The 21,214-nt window shown below is 48.8% G+C and overlaps 1 protein-coding gene across 1 annotated transcript in view; it reads left to right on the forward strand.

The window, feature by feature from the left end:
* CPXM2 (carboxypeptidase X, M14 family member 2) overlaps nucleotides 1-21,214 on the forward strand; it is an 89,689-nt gene that overhangs the window by 13,772 nt on the left and 54,703 nt on the right. The window contains exon 3 of the mRNA XM_045568028.1: nucleotides 7,952-8,061. Coding sequence (XP_045423984.1) covers nucleotides 7,952-8,061 — 110 coding nt within the window. The remainder of the gene's footprint in view (nucleotides 1-7,951; nucleotides 8,062-21,214) is intronic.

Here is a 21,214-nt window from a genome sequence, read left to right on the forward strand (position 1 = left end):
ACATTGTTGTATATAGTGTGGTATGCTGTAGTGTCCTCTATTGATTTATAGTGTGTTATTGCTTAACTATACCACAAGCTATTTATTCATTCTCATATTGATGAGCATTTGGGTTGTTTTCAGTTTTTGGCTATTGCAAGTAGGGTCGTTAGAATCATTCCTGTATGTGTCTTTTGGTGTATGCATGAATGCATTTCTGTTGGGTGTAGACCCAGAAGAACTGCTGGATCATAGGGTATGAGTATTTAAGAAGTGCTGCTAGAGATTTTTCCAAATTGATTGTACCAATTAACACTCATACTAGCGGCAAATGAGAGTTTCAGTTGCTTCACTTCCTCATCAGCATTTGATATTGTCAGTCTTTAATTTTATTCAGACTGGTGGATGTATACTGATATCTCATTGTGGTCTTAATTTGCATTTTACTGATAATTAGTGACTAATGCTTACTTGCCATTAGGATAACTTCTTTTGTGAATACCTGCTTAGGTCTTTTGCCATTATTTCTCCTATTGGTTTATAGGAGGGTTTTTTGTTTGTTTGCTTTTCTTAAAAATGCTCTGGACTTGTCCTGTGCTGGATATATGCACAGCAAATATCTTCTCCCTCTCCTTGGCTCACCTTTCCCTCTAGCAATGCTGTCTTTTGAATAATATGCTCTTAAGTTTAATATAAACCGATCATCAGTATTTTATGTTGTGGTTATTACTTTTCGTTTCCTGTTAAATTTTTTTTCCTACCTCAAGTTTCCAAAGGTATTTTCCTATGTTATCTTCTAGCAATAAGTTTTCCTTTTACACTAACAAAAGTTTCAGTAAAATAATTTGATTTAAACAAAAATATGAAGTAAATACTAGTGCAGGTGGTAGGTACATGGATGTAGAAAAATTCATGAAGATGATAAAAAGCAAGTGATTGAGGTTTGAGAAATGCCCTTTTGAACCAATACTTCCTTTTGGGGGCTTTATAAGCAATGTATAAAGAACAAAATATTAGTTTTCTGTGATTATGCAGACATTGGGTTATCAGCTATGTTGGGTCACAGTGCATATCCATCCACTATTTTGGGAAACATTGGTGGGCATTGGGAATTCAAGGCCAAAAACTCATCACTGCCCTTGAGGCTTACAACCTCTGCAGGAGACAGTTTAACTGCGGCATTGACAGTGTGAACTCTTTCTGGGAGGCTGGACTCCAGGCAGGGTGGGTGGGATGCCAGGGGCGGTGGTGCAGGTGGAAGGCTCGGTTTCAGATGAAGCAGACACTGATCTGGATGTTTAAGGAGATGAATGGTCAGAGATTTTGAGGCCGAAGGAGGCTTTGACTCCAGACATGAGCCGCCCTGGGCTGAGACCCAATTCCTGGAGAGTTTCCACTGGGGCCTAAGAAAGGAAATTCCTGAGGTCGTGTAGCCTCACAGGCAAGAGACCCAGCCAGGTTGTGAGGGACTCTCTGAAGCACTGGTGGTCTCAGAAGAATCACCTGGGAGCTTCAGACCAGTGGCAGGGCCCCTTTCTGTCCTGTTGATCAGAGTCTCCAGGGAGGGGTCTGCTTGTCTTTGTCCCTGCTTTGTCCGGGGAGGACATGCTTGTCTTTAAGCTGCCCGGGAGATTCTGATGCTCAGGGTGCAGGCTGCTGCCTGGAGGAGCCCAGTGGTGAGGGCCTGAAGGGTCATCTCTGATGTGGCTGGTGTTAAAGAGCTTTCCAAGGGTGACCATGTGAGGCTGAGACTAGTGCAGAGATTTCCCAAGAGAGAAATCTCCCAGGGAGAGGCCCTGCCCTTCTGGGGAGCCAGAGGCGTCTGGGGCAGGCAGAGCCCCCTGCAAACACATCCTCAGCGCTCCAGGAAGCTGCCTCCACACTTCATTGACCAAAGGGAATGTCAAGTTCAGAAAGGGGAAGGAAAGAATTCCGCACGTCAAAGCTATTTTGTTTATAGGCAACAATGAAAGCAAAGTTCAGGAGGCCTATGAGCCTGCTCCTGGGCGGCTCCTGGCAGTGCCCGCGGTGTCTTGAGCCGATCACAGCAGGCCACAGGGCCCCGGACGCTGAGCTGTGCTCCGCCAGTGGGTGATGCCTGTTCCGGCTCCAGCTCTTTCCCGGTGTGACCCCAGACACCACCAAGCGACTTGACATTTGTGTTGTACTCTTGAGCTGTCGAGTGACACGGAGATGGCATAAGGACCATGCTTGGGATTTTATGTCACACTTGATTTTCAGATTCTAACACGGACACTTAGTAGCTGTTTAACCCTGTCCGGCCTCCTTGCATCTCAGTTTGTTCGTCTGTAAATTGGGGATGAAAACGTCCATCTCTCATGGTCATTGTGAAGGGTAAATGGCAGGATGTCTCCAGAGGGTCTGGCTCATGGTGGTTGCTTGCAAGTCAGCCCTATCGCTCCCCAAGCCACTACACTTTTAAAGCAATTGTCCTGATACGACACCCATGACAGATTTGAGATAATGGGGGTGGGGTGTTGGGAAAGATGCCCCAGATTCAGAATCCTAACATACGTGCTGTACCCTGACTGTGCCGTGTAACTTCCGGGTCACAAAGACCTCCGTGATGTTAAAGGCAATGGATGCTTGCAGTTTGTTCGAGAGTTGATGTGCGTGTATGATAATCCATGGTGGTGATGAGGAGGAGGAGGAGGAATGATGAATCTATGCCAGTGGGCTAATGACTGTTTTGTAAAGTGGCTGCAATGCAGAGACCACTAGCAAGGGACAGAGCTGATGAGGTGTGTGTGGGTGGGATGGAGGTAGAACCAGGCAGGGGGTCTCTTCTTCACCTCCTGGGGAACAGAGTCTGGGGCTGGGGGATGCTGCTGCGCTCGGCACGGCATGTTCTTACGTGTTCTTAGAGAGCCGAGCACTCTCCAGGAGAAAAGCAGATTCATCTCTAATGACTGTCACTCTCCTTTCCTCCATCCAGATTGTGACACATCTCTGATCTCTAATTAATATTTTCCTGAAGTGTTCTTTTCACACTTTTTCTGTGTTCTCCTCACCCACGTGCTTCTTGGGATTAGAGCCTTTTTCTTCCTAGCAGCAACAGAAATTTGGTTTGATGGTAAAGGATTTGTCGTTTGTGTTTGTCGGAGGTGTGGGGAGCTCATCCTGGTCCCCAGGCTGCGGCTGCAGAGTCCAGCCCTTTCCGAGCAATTCTTGCCTGAGCCGCTGCCCCGCAGCCTCCAGACCTCGCAGAACGCTGCGGGGGGTGAGGAGCTGCAGCAAGTTCCGCATTATTTCAAGCGCTGTTTAAACCTAGTCATTATCTCATTGATTGACGCTGTGATAGAAATATACAGTTCCAACAAAGATTTTTTTCTTTCACTTTCTGATTACAGATATTTAAGTTAAGCTCGGAAGCATGTATTTCTCCTCCACTGCTTGGTCACCAAAGCGGCACTCCAGTCGTCCTCAGTGGTGGTGTCTGAAGGGCAGAGAAAAGCCCCAGCCATGGGAGGTGGCATTGTGATCACAGGTCCTGGGACTGGGACCAGATGTTTCTTTGAGAACTTAAAACCGAAGGAATTGTAACTTCTCATCCTCACTTTGTGTTGCTTTTGGGGTTCTTTGGTGCACAGAGTCTTCGGGCTTATTTTGGGGGAAGAACTGTGCAGAGTCTGAGTCTCTTGCGGTGCCCGGTGTTTATGTGCCTTTGAGTCTGTGTGTCTCAGGGACATTATTCCCGCAGCTCTTTCAGCAAGGGCCTTCGGTTATGTGGGAGGGGTAGATTTTCTGAGTCCTCCAGTGTCTGAAAATGCCCTTAACTACCTCGGCTGCTGACAGCTGGTTTAGCTGGTAGTGGATTCCAGATTCCACTTTCTTTTCCCTGAGCCCTTGGGATGCACAAGTGGCCGATGCGAAGTCTCACGCTGGGCTGGTTGTCACGCCAGTGGGAATCTCCTGGCAGTCACGGACGAGCTCAGGACTGTCACGGGGAGAGAGCGTTTGTCTCCTTTCTGCCATCTCTGCCCTTCCAGTTTCTGGTTTTGAAGATGTGGAGGTTCCTTGAAGCTGGTTTGTTCGTGCTGTGGGTTTTGTCTGGCTGCTTATTGCCTCGGAGAAACTGCTTTTGCGACTATAGTGTTACCTGAGGTCCCCCATCGTGGCTGGAGTCCAAAGGCCAGAGCATGGCTCAGACTTTGGGGACCAGGCACACTGGCCCGAGGGAGTGGGAGCTGGTGGCTCCTGCTGTCCTTTGCTGGGTGTCTCAGGGCGCAGCCAAAGAGGCCCCGATGAAAGGGCTTTGCTGGCACAGGTGACCCGCCCCAGGCACCGTGGGGGTTGTGAACTTGGTGTCCCTGCATCTATTTGCCTTGCTTTGCTGAGGGCACCGCGGTTTCCAGTGGGCAGACAGGTGACAGGCGAGTCAGGCCCTCTCTGGAGGCAAACGAGAGGTTGAGCGGGGGCTCTGAGAAGCGTGGTGTGGGCTGGAAAGTGCCACTGGGGTCAGTCGTTCCTCACAGGGTGTGGTGGAGCTCTGTGGGCCTGTCTGCCTGCACCTGTCCAGTGTCCTGGCCTCTGGGCCTCCTGTGAGCTTCCTGCCTGCCCTCCAGGGAGTCCCCTTCCTGCCTGAGCTGGCCTCAGTTGGTTTCTTACCACCAAAGGGCCGTCACTAACCCTCGTGGGTCACTAACTTGGTCTTTGCCTTTCAAGGACATTGTGTTTTCTCTGCGTGGCTGCGTGTCTAGCTTCTCTGTAAATGGCGTGGACTGTGAAGAAGGCGTGCAAACAAAACAAAACTCTAAAGATAGCATCTTCTAATGGGGGAAAAATCCCAGTGTCAGTGTCGGTTCACTGCCCACATGTGCGGGCAGGCCGAGCCCCATGTGTTTATCTGGGCCCCCACCAATGGCCTTATCTGGGCGGTGGAGAGGGTGGGTCTTCCGGCTTTGCTATGACATCATCGCAGGAGTGGACCAGACTGGCTGTCGGTCAGATGTGGCGGCTGCCAGCGCTGCGGCTGGGGGAACCTCCACCCTCGCCACGTGCACGTGACGGCCAAGTCCTTGGAGGGGCAGGCACCGGACTTGTGAGTTGCTGTTGGGCGTGTGCCCACGAGACACCTCGCTTGTGGGCACTTTCTCTTCACTTCTTGTGTGTCTGTGAGAGGATGCAGCAGAGCGTCCGTGTAACAGCAGAAAAGCAAATTTGATGACTATGTAATTTTATTCAGGTAGATCCTTTTTTGAATTAATATATTCATATACATATGAGATGTTTTCTTTTCCTGGAAGAAATGCTTTGAATAGCAATTACTGTTGCTTTATTGAGCTAGTAAATAATACGTATGTGTCTGCCGGTCTGTCTGGCAGGCCGGCTGTGCATCTGTCCGCGTCTCCCTGACCATATAAGTGACGTACATGGAGGTCGCTTAGTTGGGTGAATACAGGGAACGCACCCCCTGCCGTGTCATCTGCTGAGAAGGAAGGACCTGGTGGACAGGGACACTTTCCACATGGCTGGGATATCGGCTCATCCAAGTGACAGCAGCTGCCTTCTGGGTTTCTGACGCTTGGTCATGTGGGAATGTCGTGGATCTCTGCTGAGCACCCAGGTGTGGAGGAACAGGACCAGTGCCTTGTTCTCTGACAGAGTCTGAAACTCCCAGTCCCTTGGGGCCTGAAGCCAAAGCTGGCAGAGCAAAAGTGAAGGACACCTGTCCCCAGGACTGGAGGACTCGCCCCGCAGAGCTCGCTGCCCAGCAGGCGTGGGGCCGGGCCAGTCGGTGGGATCTCCCAGCACAGGCTGGTGATTCCTAAAGATGCTGATAGTGTCTCAGGCAGGACAGGCTGAGACAAGGTGACAAGGAGAAGAGCAAGGATGGAGGGGGAGAGGTGTGTGAGGATGGGGACAGTGGGGCAGCAGCCGCAGCTCAGGGAGCCCCAGAGCCCAGAGTTGAAGCCCAGGCTCCCAGGGGCAGGCTGTAGAGCATCCTGGGGTCCAGTCCCCCAGAAAGGATGCTGAGTCAGTGACCTTGACCTTCAGACCTTGCCCTGGATCCCTACCAGGGCCTCTGGTGGGTGCCCCTGACCACTGGTCTGAGTGTCCAGAGGGGTAAGCCACACCTGGGAAAGGTGCCCTCTGTCCCGGGGTCGGGGAGCAGGGGCGTGGGCCCAGGTGCCCAGCCCTCTTGGAGGGCTATGAGGGTCAGCTTGGAACCTGGACCAGGGCCGAGCTGTGGGGGATGCTGGACCACGAGAGGGGCCAGGTGGGGCTGCTGCTGCCATGGCACAAGAAGGCTCAGTGACGAGGCGTGGCTGTTGGAGGCAGGCAGCAGGATTTCTGAGTAAATAACCTGCTTGGTTGTCAGACGCTTGAAGTCACTTTCTGGTAAGCAGGATGGAGAGTTAGTTAACATTTGGGACTCAGGAATTGCCATCATGTGGGTCAGACTCATGTGTCCTCCAGGCCCAGAAGGGGCAAGGACAAAACCTAGTGAGGGAAGGGGGTGTGGTAACCAGGTCACCCTCTGTGGGGTCAGCCTTGAGTGGTTACTGCACGGACCCCTTTGCTGCATAGTCTCCCATTCACTGGAGCCCCCACTCCCTGCACCCCCTTCACTGCATGGCCTTTGCTCACGTGGCCCCTGACTTGCTGCACAGCCCCCCTTTGCTGGGTGTCAGTCACTCTCTGCAGGGCCCCTCTTACAGAGCGGGCTGGAACACCACTGCTCACGGCGCCATCTGAAGCTGGCTGCTGTCCTGCAGTGTCAGCTGTGGCAGTGGCTCCGTCACCTCCCTGTGTGTGCTCCTCTGCCTGACCGTGCACAGCACAGTGGCTGATACACATTTCCCAGCCCAGGTGCCTCCCGGCAGATGTCTGCAGGGCCAAGGGGGCAGCACGGCAGCATCTGCCAGCCTGGAGCTGAGATTTTGAGGCCAGATCCCACGTCCAGCCCTGCGGCGGACAGGGGCACCTCGGGCGGCTCGTCTCGGGCCTGGGGCCTCAGTTTCCTCTTGTGAGAACTCGGGAAGAACTAGGTGGCACCTCGGCCCTGGCAGGTCTGAATCCCTGTGACTGTAGCACCTGGTCAGACCTTCTCACCCAGGCTCCTCCTGCCGCCCGAGACCAGCAGAGCCTTTGCCCTTGGGAGAGGGTTTGTCCTGGATGGAGAGATACCCCACATCCCCTGGGGTGTCCTTGGATCTCTGGGGGTCAGCAGTGACCCACACGACTGTGTAAATTTACCTCCGTTATGTTGAGGGATTCTGATACTTCCAGTAGAAATAGATTCTGTTCACTTCTACTCACAGTTTTTGTTTCCTTCTCCAAGGTCAGGTGTTGAGGAGGTAGCATCCCTTCGAGAGCGTCCAGCCCCGTGGCAGGGGTGGGGGGTGAGAGCAGCAGCCCAGGGGTCCTGGCCTGCTGCTGTGAGCGCTGTCATCTGCGGGGAGGGGACGAGGGGCCGGGCCAGGACCATCAAGGGCCAGCCAGGCGCTGGCGTTTCAGTTCAGGGGAAACCGAGTTTAGAGCTGTTCTCAGTGTTTATCAGTTTTGCAGAAAACAGAAGACGATAGATTCTTTTCTATTCATATTGCTCTGCTCATTAGCATACACAACACAAAGGCCAGAGTTGCTGAAGCAAAATCAACAAGTTCTGATTAATTCGCAGAGGTCAACCATGGGATTGTTTGGAAATTTCTAACCAATGACGCTCCCTGACTGAGTCACGTTGTGGAAGGATCCTTAATTGGAAACAGCCTCAGACAGTAGCATGGGCAGCAATGGAGACGGAATGTCAGCACAGAAACACCCATAAGGCAGATACTGACCAGAAAGAAAATCGGCCTAATGTTAACAGCTGGATCCTGCAGGGTGGGGCCTCGGGGGTGCGTGCAGGTCAGGGCAGAACGGAGAGGCACGTGGCCAGAATTAGAAAATCAGAAACTCATTTCTGTCAGCATCTGTCCTTGTTTCTAACAAGCATTGTCCTTTCCAGGTTGCCCACCGCTTGGTCTGGAAACCCTAAAAATCACAGACTTCCAGCTCCACGCCTCCACGGCGAAGCGCTACGGCCTGGGAGCGCATCGGGGGAGACTCAACATCCAGGTACCAGCTCAGGAGGGCTCTGGCTGCGTTGCCCGTTGCTCGGACATGGCCGTGGTTCCTGGAGCGTGGGCCAGGCTCCGTGCACAGGATTTAAGATGCATTAGCCCTGATTCTCATAGCAAGGGAGGGCGTTGCTGAGCAATCCTGGCTTTACAGAGAGAGTGCTGAGACTCAGCAAGGAAGTGTCCTCTCCAAAGGTCATGGTAACAGTGAGCCCACGTGTACCATGGTGGGTCTGCCACCTCTGCTTCTTGAGCTTGTCCCCTCCACATACCGTTGGTCTGGAAAGGCAGGAGCAGAACCAGGAACGCCTGTGGGCATAGTTGGGGCAGAGGCGTGGCACACTGGCCTCTGTGTTCCTTGCCTCCCTGCCAGTGCGTCTCCTCTCTGCCACACACACCTCCTCTAGGCTGTCCTGAGGCTCCTTCCGTTGGGTCCCCCAGGTCAGACCCTTAGTGGCTCCTGGGACTGTGCACATAATGCCTGGCCTCTGTCCCTGAGGCTCTAGAGCCACCATGACCCTGGCCCTTGCTGCTGTCGGGTCTGTCCTCTGTCAGTCCCAAACCGAAGGTCTTGCTCCAGGAAGGTGAGCTCCTCCCTGCACACGACACACCACGCAAGTCCCGACTACAGACTGCCCCCCCCACCTGCAGCCCCCTTCCGCCCACCGTGCCTAAGCAGTGTCAACCCTGTCTGATCCATGTGTGAGTTTCCCACTGCTGCTGTGACAACTTGTCATACACTTGGCCTTTTCAACAACACAGATTTATTCTCTTAAGGTTCTGGGGTTTAGAAGTCTCCGTGGGCTAATGGAGGTGTCAGCAGGGCTAGGCTCCTTTCTGGAGGCTCCAGGGAGAATCTGTTTCCATCTCTTTCCAGCTTCTAGAGGCCGCCCCACTCCTTGCCTGTGGTTCTTTCCTTCCTCGAGCCAGCAATGGCAGGTTGAGTCCCCCCCATGTCACCAGCTCTCTGGTTCTTTCAATTCCTTCTCCCACTTTTGAGGGTCCTTGAGGTTACATCGGGTAACCTAGGACCATCTCCCTACCTGGAGCAAGTGTAATTCCATCTGCAACGTTCATTCCTCTTTGTCCAGTAACATGATGTACGCACAGGTTCTGGGGATGAGGAAGTGGCCGTCTTTGGGGAGGGGCGTTATTCTGCCTTCTGTCCCCACCTCCTCTTCCTTCTGCTGACCCAGCCCTGCTCCATGTAGTATTTCATCTGTCCTTTCCCATGTGGTTCTCTAATGGTGCTGTGTTTCAGTTTTCTTCCCCAGCTACTCTGGAACTGTGTGGCACATGCACTGTCTCTGTATAGGCAGGGAGGTGGCCCTTCTGTCCCAGCCGGGGGCCGTCCAGGCTGCACTCAAGCCTTCTGAGTGGCAGAGGGGACCCTCATTGCCCAGCAGTTGCTGCAAACATGATGGGGCAGCCGCTGTGCTGGGAGCCGGACGAGAGTGGACGAGGCCCCTTCCCAGGGAGTTCAGGGGCGCAGGGGGCTTCTGGGCCAAGCTCTGACCCCATGCTCTGCTCACCGCCCTCCCCTCTTCCCTCTGGAATTGACCACATCCAATAGACTTTCCAACTCCTCAACCTTCACCACTTTTCAGTTCAGAGGAATTCAGGTAGAAAATTTCCAGAACTATAATGAAATCCAAAGGTTGGTTTATAAATACTACTTAAAAAAAACTATTAAGAAACATTTGGGTGTGTACAACTAGAAAATGTAAAAAATCTCTTGTGTGTTATGGAAGGATGAGCACATTGAACTCTCAAAGTTTGAACAGCAGCTGCCTCCAGCACCCCGGAATGGGCTCCAGTCCTCTGAGTCAGTAACCGTCAGGCTCGAGCAGGGCTGGGTGCAAACTGGCCTTTGTGGACCGTTTTGTGCGTTAAGTAGGGTGGCTGCCATCTGACACCTTGGATGCTTTCTCTAGACCTCAAGTTATCCTTTAAAAAGAGGAAGTGTTTGTGTTAAGGCCCCGTGGAGGTGGGGCCTGGGGTGGTGTTTGTGTCCCTCCAGTTAGGAATTCCTCAGGCAGAGTGACAGACACAGTGTGTCCGTGAGATGTCATAGCCAGGCATGCCGAGTTCAAGCCTTGGCCTGGACATTTGTAGATTTGGGGCCTTTGGAACTGTTATCTCACATCTCTGAGGCTCAGTTGCCTCATCAGAAAACTGAGAGTACTAAGTGCTCACAGGGTTCGCTGAGTGGTGGGATTAGGTGGTTTATAATTTTAAAACATTCACTGGATCATCTCGGTCCTCTGTGGAAAGCCTCTCGTAGCTTCCATTAGCTCTTTGAATACAATCCTTTGGCCCTGGGAAATAGGGGCCTCTTAATCCCTGCATGGTGCTGTCCGTCTCTGGACGCTCCTTTGCTTATTTCCCTGGGTATCACCTGCCCCCTCCTGGAAGGTGAGCCCCGTGTTAGATGGGCCTTGTCTCTCCTGTGCGCCCGTCCCTGGTGCCAGAACAGCACCTGCATAGGGCAGGTGCACAGGGGACGTGCCCAGAGCCTGGCCGAAGTGCAGATGGCGTCACCGACCTGCCTTTGCTGGGCCACGCAGGAGACCCCTGGGTGGACAGGTGAGTCCTCCCGCAGGGAGAAGCCGCTGGGTCATCCTCATTCCTGGTCATCTTTCTGGGCTCCTGTATCCTTCCCCCGTGGGAGGCTTGCCCCAGGGAGAAACCAAGCTTCCCTCGGGAATGTGTCTTCCTGCCTTTGGTCAGGGTGAAAATAGTCAGATCGGTGCTACTTGTGTTTATGGGGATATTTTTTCCTTCGGTGGTGTTAAATATTTACTCTGATGTCCTCCCACAAGTCAATCTCCATACCTGTTTGTAGAGGGTGAAGCTGCTGCTTTAATAGCGAAATCTGGGCCTGCCATGCCCGGCCGCTGGACTCCCACCCCTCTTGGGCTGCCAGGTGTCCACCCAGCAGATGGAAGGTTGCTTGCAGGGTGCGTGAGTGGGCTCTGACGCACAGCCACCCACAGGGAAGTCACGACCCGGTCGGGACCCCCGTTTTGTGGTTCGTACCTTCCGGCAGCAGCGCCACGTGCAGCGTGATTCACAGGTGCACAATTAAAGTCAGTGTCCAAAAATACATCTCCCCACACGTAGTGGTTTAAAACGCAGCTTAAAAATAGCCACATCTGTCTCACATATAAGTATTTTGTAGGTGTGTTGAGTTAATGGGCTTTTGTGATCAAGAAACACAAAGTGTCAGAATTAGAAACTGTGTTTAATATCTTAGGGCAGGAAGTGAGTGGGTTCATCCGGCCCGTCGCCGGCCCAGGGTTCTGCGGCCACTGATGCAGCCGTGGTCAAGGCCAGGGGCACAGGGCTCGCAGGCTGGCACGCTCGTCCCGGTGGTCATGCTACCCAGCTGCGTGGCCTCAGGCGCGAGGCCTGCCGCCTCTGAGTCTCTGTGTCCCCATAAGGAAACTGCAGGTCCCGCTGCGGGCTCTGCTACCCTCATGGTACTGTGAAGAGCAAAAGGCGTAAACAAAGAATTGTCCTTGGCGATTCTCAAAGGCTGTGTCTGTCCCGTCAGAATTCGTTCTTTCAGCAGCCCGAGAGTCACAGATTGTTAGGGAACCATACATGTAGACTCTGTTCCACTTACTGTGTGAATTTTTCTTTAACATGTTATTAAATTTCATGAAATTGTCATTGCCTGTAACCATCAGTAGACTCAGAGGAATAGCTCTGTTTTGGAGAGACGGAAGCTAACGTCAGAGGCTAAGTGACCTGCCCTGACCCCGCAGTGAGTGAGTGCAGACCCGAGACTCAAATCCCAGTTTTCTGGCTGCAGATGAACACGGGGCTCCTTCCTGCCACCTCTGCACCCATGCGACGACTCCGCTTGGTCAGTGGCTCGTGGCCTCCCCCTGCCTCCCAGCTCCTGGCTTATCCCTCCGACCACTGGCTCGCGCTGCTTAGAAGTGCCCGCTGTGTGCCCGGCACCCAAGGGCAAAGGTGAAAAGCTCTGTTGATTCCCGGCCCACAAGGTGCTTCGGTCTGCGGCAGAGGGGCTGCGGGTATCGGCTCCATGCAGTACTGGCATCGTGCTGAGTGCCTACATGCGTTGTTTCAGCTATTCCTCAACACGAGAGGCAAGTACTATTATTATTACCTCTATTTTATAGAAGACAGACACATGGAGCGTGGACTAACTCAGCTAAGATTTCCCAGGAGAGGCGGATTAGGAATCCAAGCAGCTTTAATCCTCAAATTATTGGTCCTAACGATGCCATAAAACCACCTCCCAAGTCACTGGATGGAAGTTCTAGGTACAGCAGCTGGCATGATGAAGCCACACGCGTCTCTCTCTTCTGGCGACGATCTCATGTTGATTTACTCATGTGGTGCCCTCACCGAGTGCCCAGCTTGCGGGTCATGTGACTCTTGTTTTCCTGGGTATTCCCTGCGCTGTGTCAGCACAGCCTCTCCACATATGTAAGTGCTTAATCACCCGTTCTGGGAAGTGCTGCCGTGGAGACGTCTAAAAGGCTGGTCTGTGTCACATGTGTTTTGCTGTTGCGCGTTCGCCCATCCGTGGTTGGCAAATACAGGATCGTATTATCATGACAGAGAAACAGCATCGGTTCCTTTGCAGCTGTTGCCAGTCCATTGACGGTGTGTGGGACCAGGTACCAGCACCTGGCCGCACAGGGAACACAGAAGCTATGTGGCCTTCGTCCCTCCCGTCCCTCCAGGCTCTGCGTGGCCACAGGCCATTTCATTGCCAAGTTCCTTTCCCGTTGTGCCCCGGCCCCCACAACTCAGCCTTCATCCCCTTCCATTATCTGCCTTCACTTTTTTTCTTTTTAAGTCAAATCCTATAATTACAGCTGTATTTTAAAATTATTTTTTTTTTTTAGCAATTTAACATGTTTTAACCATGCTAATGTCTTTTCTTTAGAACTATATATTTTTTTTTTTTTTTTTTTTTTTAGTCTTCTGATCACAGAGCTGCTTGGATTTTGAATGGTCTGGCTGGAACCCTGTTTTCCTTGTGAATTTGGTTTTTGGAGTGCAAGATTTTGCAGACTGTGAGCTTTTACTGGAATGTATTTGCGACGTTATGGCAGAAACACCCGTCTCTTTTTTCCTCATTTTAAGCAGATGACTTTGAAAGAATCCTTATAACCCATAACTTCCCCTTTTTTCCCAAGTAGAATTTTACTTACATTAATTTAATAATATAAGGTTAGATCAAGAAGAAACCCATGTTTAGGTTTCATTAGCTCATTGGGACAGGACAGATTTTCTGAGAGTTCCGGGAATCCAGTTCAGCAGGACAGCACAGGTCTGGCCTCTCACCTGCGGCTTTTCTTCTTGTGCGCAGGGATCCTGTTAGCTCACTCACCTGTGGTCTCATTGAGAAACATTCACTGGTTTCTTGAGCTCCAGGAGCCGCCGCAGACAGACTGGAAATTAACATTCTGGGTCTCAAAAACAACATGTTGACAATGGCCTATGAAACCACCTCGGATCTTTTCCCTGTGGTTAGTCTCCGGGGTGACCCTGTATCCAGGGGGGTCATCTCACGCATCTCATTATGGGTCCTGTCCCGTCCTGTCCTGAGGAATCCTTTGAGGACCCTAGGCCAACTTCTGTGGCTCATAAACTAAGGAAGGGGGTTCAGGGACAGCACCACCCCCTAAGGGGCTTATCCCACCACTGCTGTTCTGTTGGATGCTTCCTTAGCGGGAAAGCCTAGAGAAGATGGCAGCAGCAATCGCCACTTCTCAGGGCTGGGTTTCAATCTCGTTCTTTTTTTTTTTTTAATTTTGTTTTCGAGGCAGAGTCTCGCTCTGTTGCCCGGGCTAGAGTGCCATGGCATCAGCCTAGCTCACAGCAACCTCAAACTCCTGGGCTCAAGTGATCCTTCTGCCTCAGCCTCCCAAGTAGCTGGGACTACAGGCATGTGCCACCATGCCCGGCTAATTTTTTCTACGTATATTTTTAGCTGTCCAGATCATTTCTTTCTATTTTTAGTAGAGACGGGGTCTTGCTCTTGCTCAGGCTGGTCTTGAACTCCTGACCTCAAGCAATCCTCCCGCCTCGGCCTCCCAGAATGCTAGGATTACAGGCATGAGCCACTGTGCCCGGCCTCAATCTCGTTCTTGAGACTTTAAAATTAGGGTAAGTCAGGGCCCGACATGTGAGCAGAAGAAGTGAAATATTGAGATTGTGTGGCTGGGACTCAGGGCAGCACCACGATTTCTGCCAGGAATTGGGGATGTAAGAAAGTTTACCCTCAGATCAGAGCTGGGAAGAAAGAGTTGACATTTTGAGGTCACCAGAGAAAACGCGGTGCACTGCCTTCACACCTCCGCATGTTTTTGTGACGATCTGTCATGGTCATTTGACACCCTGTGGCCCACGTCTTGCGCCGGGAGTGTTAGAAATGACTCAGAGTTTGGCCCCTTGGAGAAGCTCAACTCCTGTGGCTCTTTCATGCAGAAATGTCTGGTCATGGTCTTGGTGTCTGTCAGAGCCATTGCCCCCGCGCTGCCGGCAGGAAGTGCAACTCGGCTCTTCAGTCACTTCTTTAAAGGACCTCTGGGGAGCACCCAGATGCTGGCATTAGCATCTAGTTCCAGCGTTCTCATCACCTTTTTACCTGAAACAGGGTGTGAGCCTTGGTGGCGGCCGCTGCCCATGGCTTCGTACGTACCCCACAGAACACTGAACCAGCTACTAATAGTTACCCCCATGTCACAGCTCCTGTGCCTGGCACTTCCCACACGTCAGTCGCCTTCTGTCTTTTGGCCCTGGTGCTCCTGGGGCCCAAACGCAGAGCCCACGTTTCTCCCAGAGGGAAGGACGTGGACCACCTCACGCAGCACCGTTTTCTCAGCTTCACCCTGTGCCCAGCCCACACCTGCCTGTTGCTGAACTCTGACCCGAGTCTTTGACCCGACAGCCCATCTGTTCCTTCGGACCTTCCTGATTCTCTGGGTGCTCAGCCTTCAGTTTTTTTTTTTTCTGGTTGCACAAAAGCTTGCTGTGACTCAATAAGTCCTTCTTGGGGGCTATATATGTACTAGGTGCTGTGAAGACAAAAATAATCGCAGTAGAAATAGTTTCCAAGGCAAGGAATGTCATGTTTGTTCTGATAAAGGGATTTTGTTCTGCATCTGGCTTCAAACGCCAGTCTGGGAGACAGTGTTTGGAGGCCAAGATGCTGGAATTTTGGGTATTTGTACTTTTATGGGAATAACAGGACCAAATATTTTAAATTATGGCTCTCTTGGAAAAATCAAAGTGAGTATTTGCCATAATGATGAGAATGTATCGTGTTCATTTCTTGAGAGGCTTATGTCATAGACACACGGGCAGGTAGAAGAACAACGCAGCCACAGTGAAAGGGAGCCCCGAAGTCACCGAAACCTCCTTGGCCCATGAATCACAGATTGTTAGTGAACCACAGATGTAGATTGTGTTCCACTTGCTCTGCGAATTTAACATGTTATTAAATTTCATAAAATTATTATTGCATGTAATCATCAGGATACTCAGAGGAATAGCTCTGTTTGGGAGATAAGGGAACTGACGTCAGAGGCTAAGTGACCTGCCCTGACCCCGCAGTGAGTGAGTGCAGACCCGAGACTCAAATCCCAGTTTTCTGGCTGCAGATAAACATGGGGCTCCTTCCTGCCACCTCTGCACCCACACGACGGCTCCGCTTGGTCAGTGGCTCGTGGCTTATCCCTCTGACCACTGGCTCGTGCCACCCCTGGGACCTCCTGAGCCCACATCAGGGCGGTCCCAGAGAAGTCTGAGGGACGTCAGCAGCCACACCCCGGAGCCTGTGTGTCCACGCCGTGGTCGTCACGCCCTGTGCCTTCTGGAGTGATGCCTCGTGGCCGTGGACCTTCTGGTTGCCTGCCCAGCGCTAAGTGACTGACGGGTGGGGGGAGACAGCACGGATCTTCTGGACAGAGGGAGGATTCCCGTCCCAGCAAGGGGGCAGCGTGGCAGGAGAGAGTTCATCACCCTAACTCATAATGACGTGGCATTTAAAAGTCATGAATTACTTATTTCTAGAATTTCCCATTTAATATTTTCAGACCTGGGTTAACCGCAGGTGACTGAAACTGTGGGAAATGAAACTCGAGATAATAGAGGCAGGCCACTGTGTCTACTAAAGCTGAGCATTCTCGTATGCACTGACCTAACAAATTCACTCTTCTGCCTAAAGAGAGATGTGTTCACATGGACATGAGAACACATGGACATGTATGTTCATAGCAGCATTATTTATAGCCCGCAAGTGGAAACAATCCAAATGTCCATAGGCAGTACGATTGACAAGTCACTGCATGTGCAAATAATGAAATACTATACAGCAGTGAAAAGGAGTAATTCCCATCCATGCGATCATATGGATGAACCTCCTAGGTATGGTATGGAGCTAAAGAAGCCAGACACAAAAGAGTATTTATGGTAAGTTTCATTTATGTGAAATTTAAAAATAGAAAAACCAGTCTAGGGAGATGGAAGTCAGAGCAATGGCTGTTGTTGAGGGAAGGCAGTATCTGCCAGAGCTGGGGAGGCTTCTGGCTTTCTGGGCGTGTTCTGCACCTTGGTCTGGGTGTGGTTACGTGGGTCACGCACTTTGTAAAAATCTATTGAACTGCATGCTTAGGATTTGTGAGCTTTTCTCTGTATTTTAAAATTAAGTGAAAAGTTTATAAAAAAGCTGGTAAGTCAGAGAGGTATATTTGATTTAGAGTTTTAAAAAAGAATATGAGAATAATTGAAATTCGGTGATGAAGGAGAGGGAGGAAGCAGAAATAACGATGTCATCACTGCCATGGAAGGAAGGGGACAGGTACCTTCTAAGAAAATACAGAATTAAGTATGTTACATAAAGACAGAGTCACTAAATCAACCATGAACACAAAGATAGAGACATTTAAAATTTTCAGAGGAAATATGCACTTAAAACAAAGAAAACAGGTCAATAGATAAAGATAAAACAAAAGCCAAAGCAGCAATAATAATAGAATAGCTAAGAAAAGTTGGTGACTCATTCAGACAAAGAACATCTGTCACTGGCTAAATGGACCAAACTCACCTATTAATAGAAGAAAACTTAGATCATGTCGTGAAGTGAATTAATCCCCAAGTCGTAGCAGGTACGGAGCAAACAGAGTGAGCGGTGCCTGTGCCCAGACTGGCTCCCGTGCACTGAGTGCTTATTCTGTGCCAGGCACTATAGAAAACACGCATGACCTGTGTAACCATGGCAACGGTCCTGTCACGAGGAGTCATTTCTATCCCCATTTTACAGACTGACCGACCTATTTGGAGATGTGTAAATAATGAGCTGCAGAGCCAGGGCTTGAAATTAGACTGCACAGGGCTCCAGAGCGCCGTGTGTGGGAGGGGCGCACTCACTGTCTTTCCATGGGCTGCTGATGCGGGAATCAATAGTTGTTTATTTTCATAATTAAACTTATCCCATAGACACACAATTTTAACAGCCAAAGCCCTTCCCAGAGTTTGGTTGAATTGAATTAGAATGTTGATGTGAAAACATTCTTTAGTTTCTTTTTCAATTACTATATTTCTTTCCTCATCTTTTAAATAATTAATAAATGGCTTATGGTGCACTGAATAGATTTTACTTTTAAATGTTTTCAATTTCAAACTTTAGATACTTACTGGTTTCTTTGACCAATGCAAGGAAGTAGTTAAGAAATTGGTTTTGGGTTTTTAAAATGGCTCCTCCAAACGATGACTATTTCTTCGTAACCAACTTTACTGATGATTAAGGTCTGGATTGAGACAAAGTGCTTTGCTAATTTGTAGAAGGATCAGCTGATTTGCACCTGGGAAGTTTTGTGCGTTTATCAAAGATTTATCACACAAGTTTATTGGAAGTAGACATTCAGACCACATTTTGGCCATTTTGTGGCAGATTAATTACTTAACTGTACTAATCAGATGTCACATCTAACATATTTAGATAAGTCACCCCTCCCAAAAGGTGGTAATTTGTTGGTAACCTATAAAGTTTCAGCCATGGCTTCTGAGATTTTTTTTCTCTAAAATATTTTAAAATGACGATCACTTTATTTTGCTTCTGTCCAAATAGCACTGGGCTATGTCTGCAGAGTAGCAGCTGTAAGTCAGTTATCCTGGCTAAATAATTACATTTTCACTTGGATATGACTTTTTAATTTGCTTCCAGATGTTTCTGTATAGAGGTAGCCTATGATCATGAAATATGTTCAATGCAGATCAATGACTTCACTACAGCAGAATGATTTTGAGATTCACTGTTTTCTCCATCTACCATAAAGCACTTTGCATAATTGTGCCTGGCTCACAGTAAATGCTCTGTAGATACCTGGAAAATGAAAGAATGAAAAGTAGGCTTTCCATCAGTCACCGTCTATATCTATACATCCCTTTCCTTCTGTTTTTAAAAATTAAAATGTATTTTAGTCTGTATTATAAGCAAGTAAAAATATTAAAAAGATTATAACAAAAAAGCAGTGATCTGTCAAATATGTTCCACCCCTGACTGCCCTCAAATACTGTGTGGATGGGGCAGCTACTTTAACCTCTTTTTCATAATTTAAATCTTTATTTCTAAACAATATGCACATATTGACATGTATTGTGTTATAGATTTTTGACTTTATTTTTTAGATTCTTATTATGGAAGATGAAGCTAAAAGCTCATTTTTTTCACCCCTTTTCCCCTCTTCAGTCTTTCCAATAAAATTATATTTCAATTTTTGGGTAAATCTATATTCAAGTTTTCATTATTATGACTGTGTAAGTGTTGCTTCCTACTGAGCCAAGAAATATTCATTTTATATCATTATTTGACAACTTTTGGTTTTCCTAGACCTGTTTAGATTTTTAAAAACATCTTTTCCTATAATAGTTCTGGGTCTGTAAAAAACCCTTCCATATAATTGTTATGAGGCCAAGCCTGTTTGGTGATTTCTAGTCCACTTTTGTTTTTTATGTTTCTGTTGGAAGTCCCTTCTGGAGCCCTTGACCTGCGAGTTCCGAATGGGCTGCTCCCTGGTCTCTTGCATTGCTCCTGTCTCGGGACTTCTTCACCCGTATTCTGAGAATCCTCTCCTTGGTTGGAACCCTTGATTTTTGGATTCATTATATTCTCTTTTCATGTTGTTCTGCCTCATTTTTGTGGAGTGCATCCTCTAGTAGCTTTGTGGAAATGGTGCATAAGAAATAAATTTTTTGAAGATCTGTCAACCTAAAAATATCTTTATTTTATCGCTATGATTGGTAGTTTGTTTGAATTCTAGGACGAAAACCTTTTCCTTTGGAATTTTGAAGGCACTTTCTTGGCATTCTTCTGGCTTCAGATGCTGCTACTGAGAATTCTGGTTCCATTTTCATTCCTCTTTCTTTGTTTTTGTGTATTTCTTTCCTCTTTGGAAGCTGTTAGAGCTTCTCCTTATTTCTGATGTGTGTTTGGAAGTTTTTATGCATCACAGCACACCTCCCCTACTCTGTGCCTGGTGTCCCCCAACCCACAGCCTCTACAGTTTGCTGTTTTTTAATAGAAAAATTTCAGGTCCTCTGTGGAGTCAGGGTGGGGATGTGGGGATCTAATTTTATTTTTTTTTAATATGCACTTTGAAGCACTTCTCTGTTTCAGTCCTGCCTCCCCCATCCCTTCCATGAGGTCTCGGAACCAGGTTCAGAGCTTTGCTTAAGTTCCTGGTGGCTTGCTGCTCATTGCTGTGCTGTTTTGAGGTTTGCGCTTCCTTTTCTCACTGAGTCATTCAGGGTTCCTCCGTCTGATTTCTGTCTTCATATATTGTACGTTAGGGATTATAAATGTCTTATAGTTTTATCAGAGGTTGAAGTTGTATTTCTGCATCTTGTTTTATTTGTTTGGGGGGGATTTTTGAGTGAAGAACACAGAAAAACTAATATGTTTATGTCATCACCTTGAAAGAGAAAAATCCTGTTAGATTGATCTTAGTGCCAGGTTTTCTCTTTGTTATGGATTTAATAATTCCCACACTTATCTGAAGCAAAATTGAGTCTGTTAGGTGCATTGGTGTGTTTTCTTAAGGTAAAAAGTGATGCATAAAATTTAATTGCCTTGAGAAAATTACATTAATTCTCAATTTATTTGGTGCTGTAGTAGAAAGAATTATTCTACGTTAGTGGTATTTTTAAGACTAGGTTATCCTTTCAGGAGTCAAACTTCATTTCACCAACTTTTAACTGAAATTTCTCCAGAATTTATCAAGTATTTCCCTACATTATTAAACAGAAAGAGATGAATGTACTGTTTTCTTGGTTTCTCAGAGGCATATACGAATATCATTTATTGCACTGGGGTGTAATTTGGTGACATCTCTGGGGCTGGTACCTCCTCTTCCACTGAATTCTTCCAGGCACTTGCTTTTTAAGTTCACAATTGATCTTGCAGAGATGGCTGTCATTTCCCTGTGAGTCATCTTTGGGAAGCGCTGTCCATTGCCCTGACACTGTCCTACCTTTAACTGTCTAGTGTGCTCAAAAAGAGCTGAGATTGGCAGCAGAAGCAAAATATCCAGGCTGGCGAACCCAGGAGCCTTAAGTGTAATTCCAAATCCTGGTCAGTAGACTTTGGTGGAGAGTTTCCTTCAGGTTTCCATGATTCTATTAGGCAAACATCTCGGGCTCTGTGGCCGCTCTCTTCTTGTCTGCTTAGCCATAGACCTTGGCACTACTGACGTTTGGGCTGGGCACTGCTTTGTTGTGGGGCTGTCTTGTGCACTGTAGGGAGTCTAGCAGGATCTCTGGCCTCTGCCCACTGGAGACTGGGAGCACACCCCTCCCCTAGTTGCGGCAGTCAAAAACGGCATCTGACATTGCCACATGTCCCCTGGAGGGGCAGCACGGACTCTTGTTGAGAACTTTAGATTGTGGGCCTCCACTGTCTTCAGATTTTGTAACTCTGTTCTGGATATGTGACATTGTAGAAAATGTGACAGTCATGAACTGGAATAGTACTCCAATTCTCTAGAGTTTTATAAAACTCGAAATAATTCATAAAGCAACCATATTTCCACATTTTGCCAGTGCTAATCAAATATTCATTGTTTTAAATATTCTGGTAACTAACATTTACGGAGTGCTCATTTTTG

This window comes from Lemur catta, chromosome 14, assembly GCF_020740605.2.
Source record: "Lemur catta isolate mLemCat1 chromosome 14, mLemCat1.pri, whole genome shotgun sequence".
Taxonomy (NCBI): domain Eukaryota; kingdom Metazoa; phylum Chordata; class Mammalia; order Primates; family Lemuridae; genus Lemur; species Lemur catta.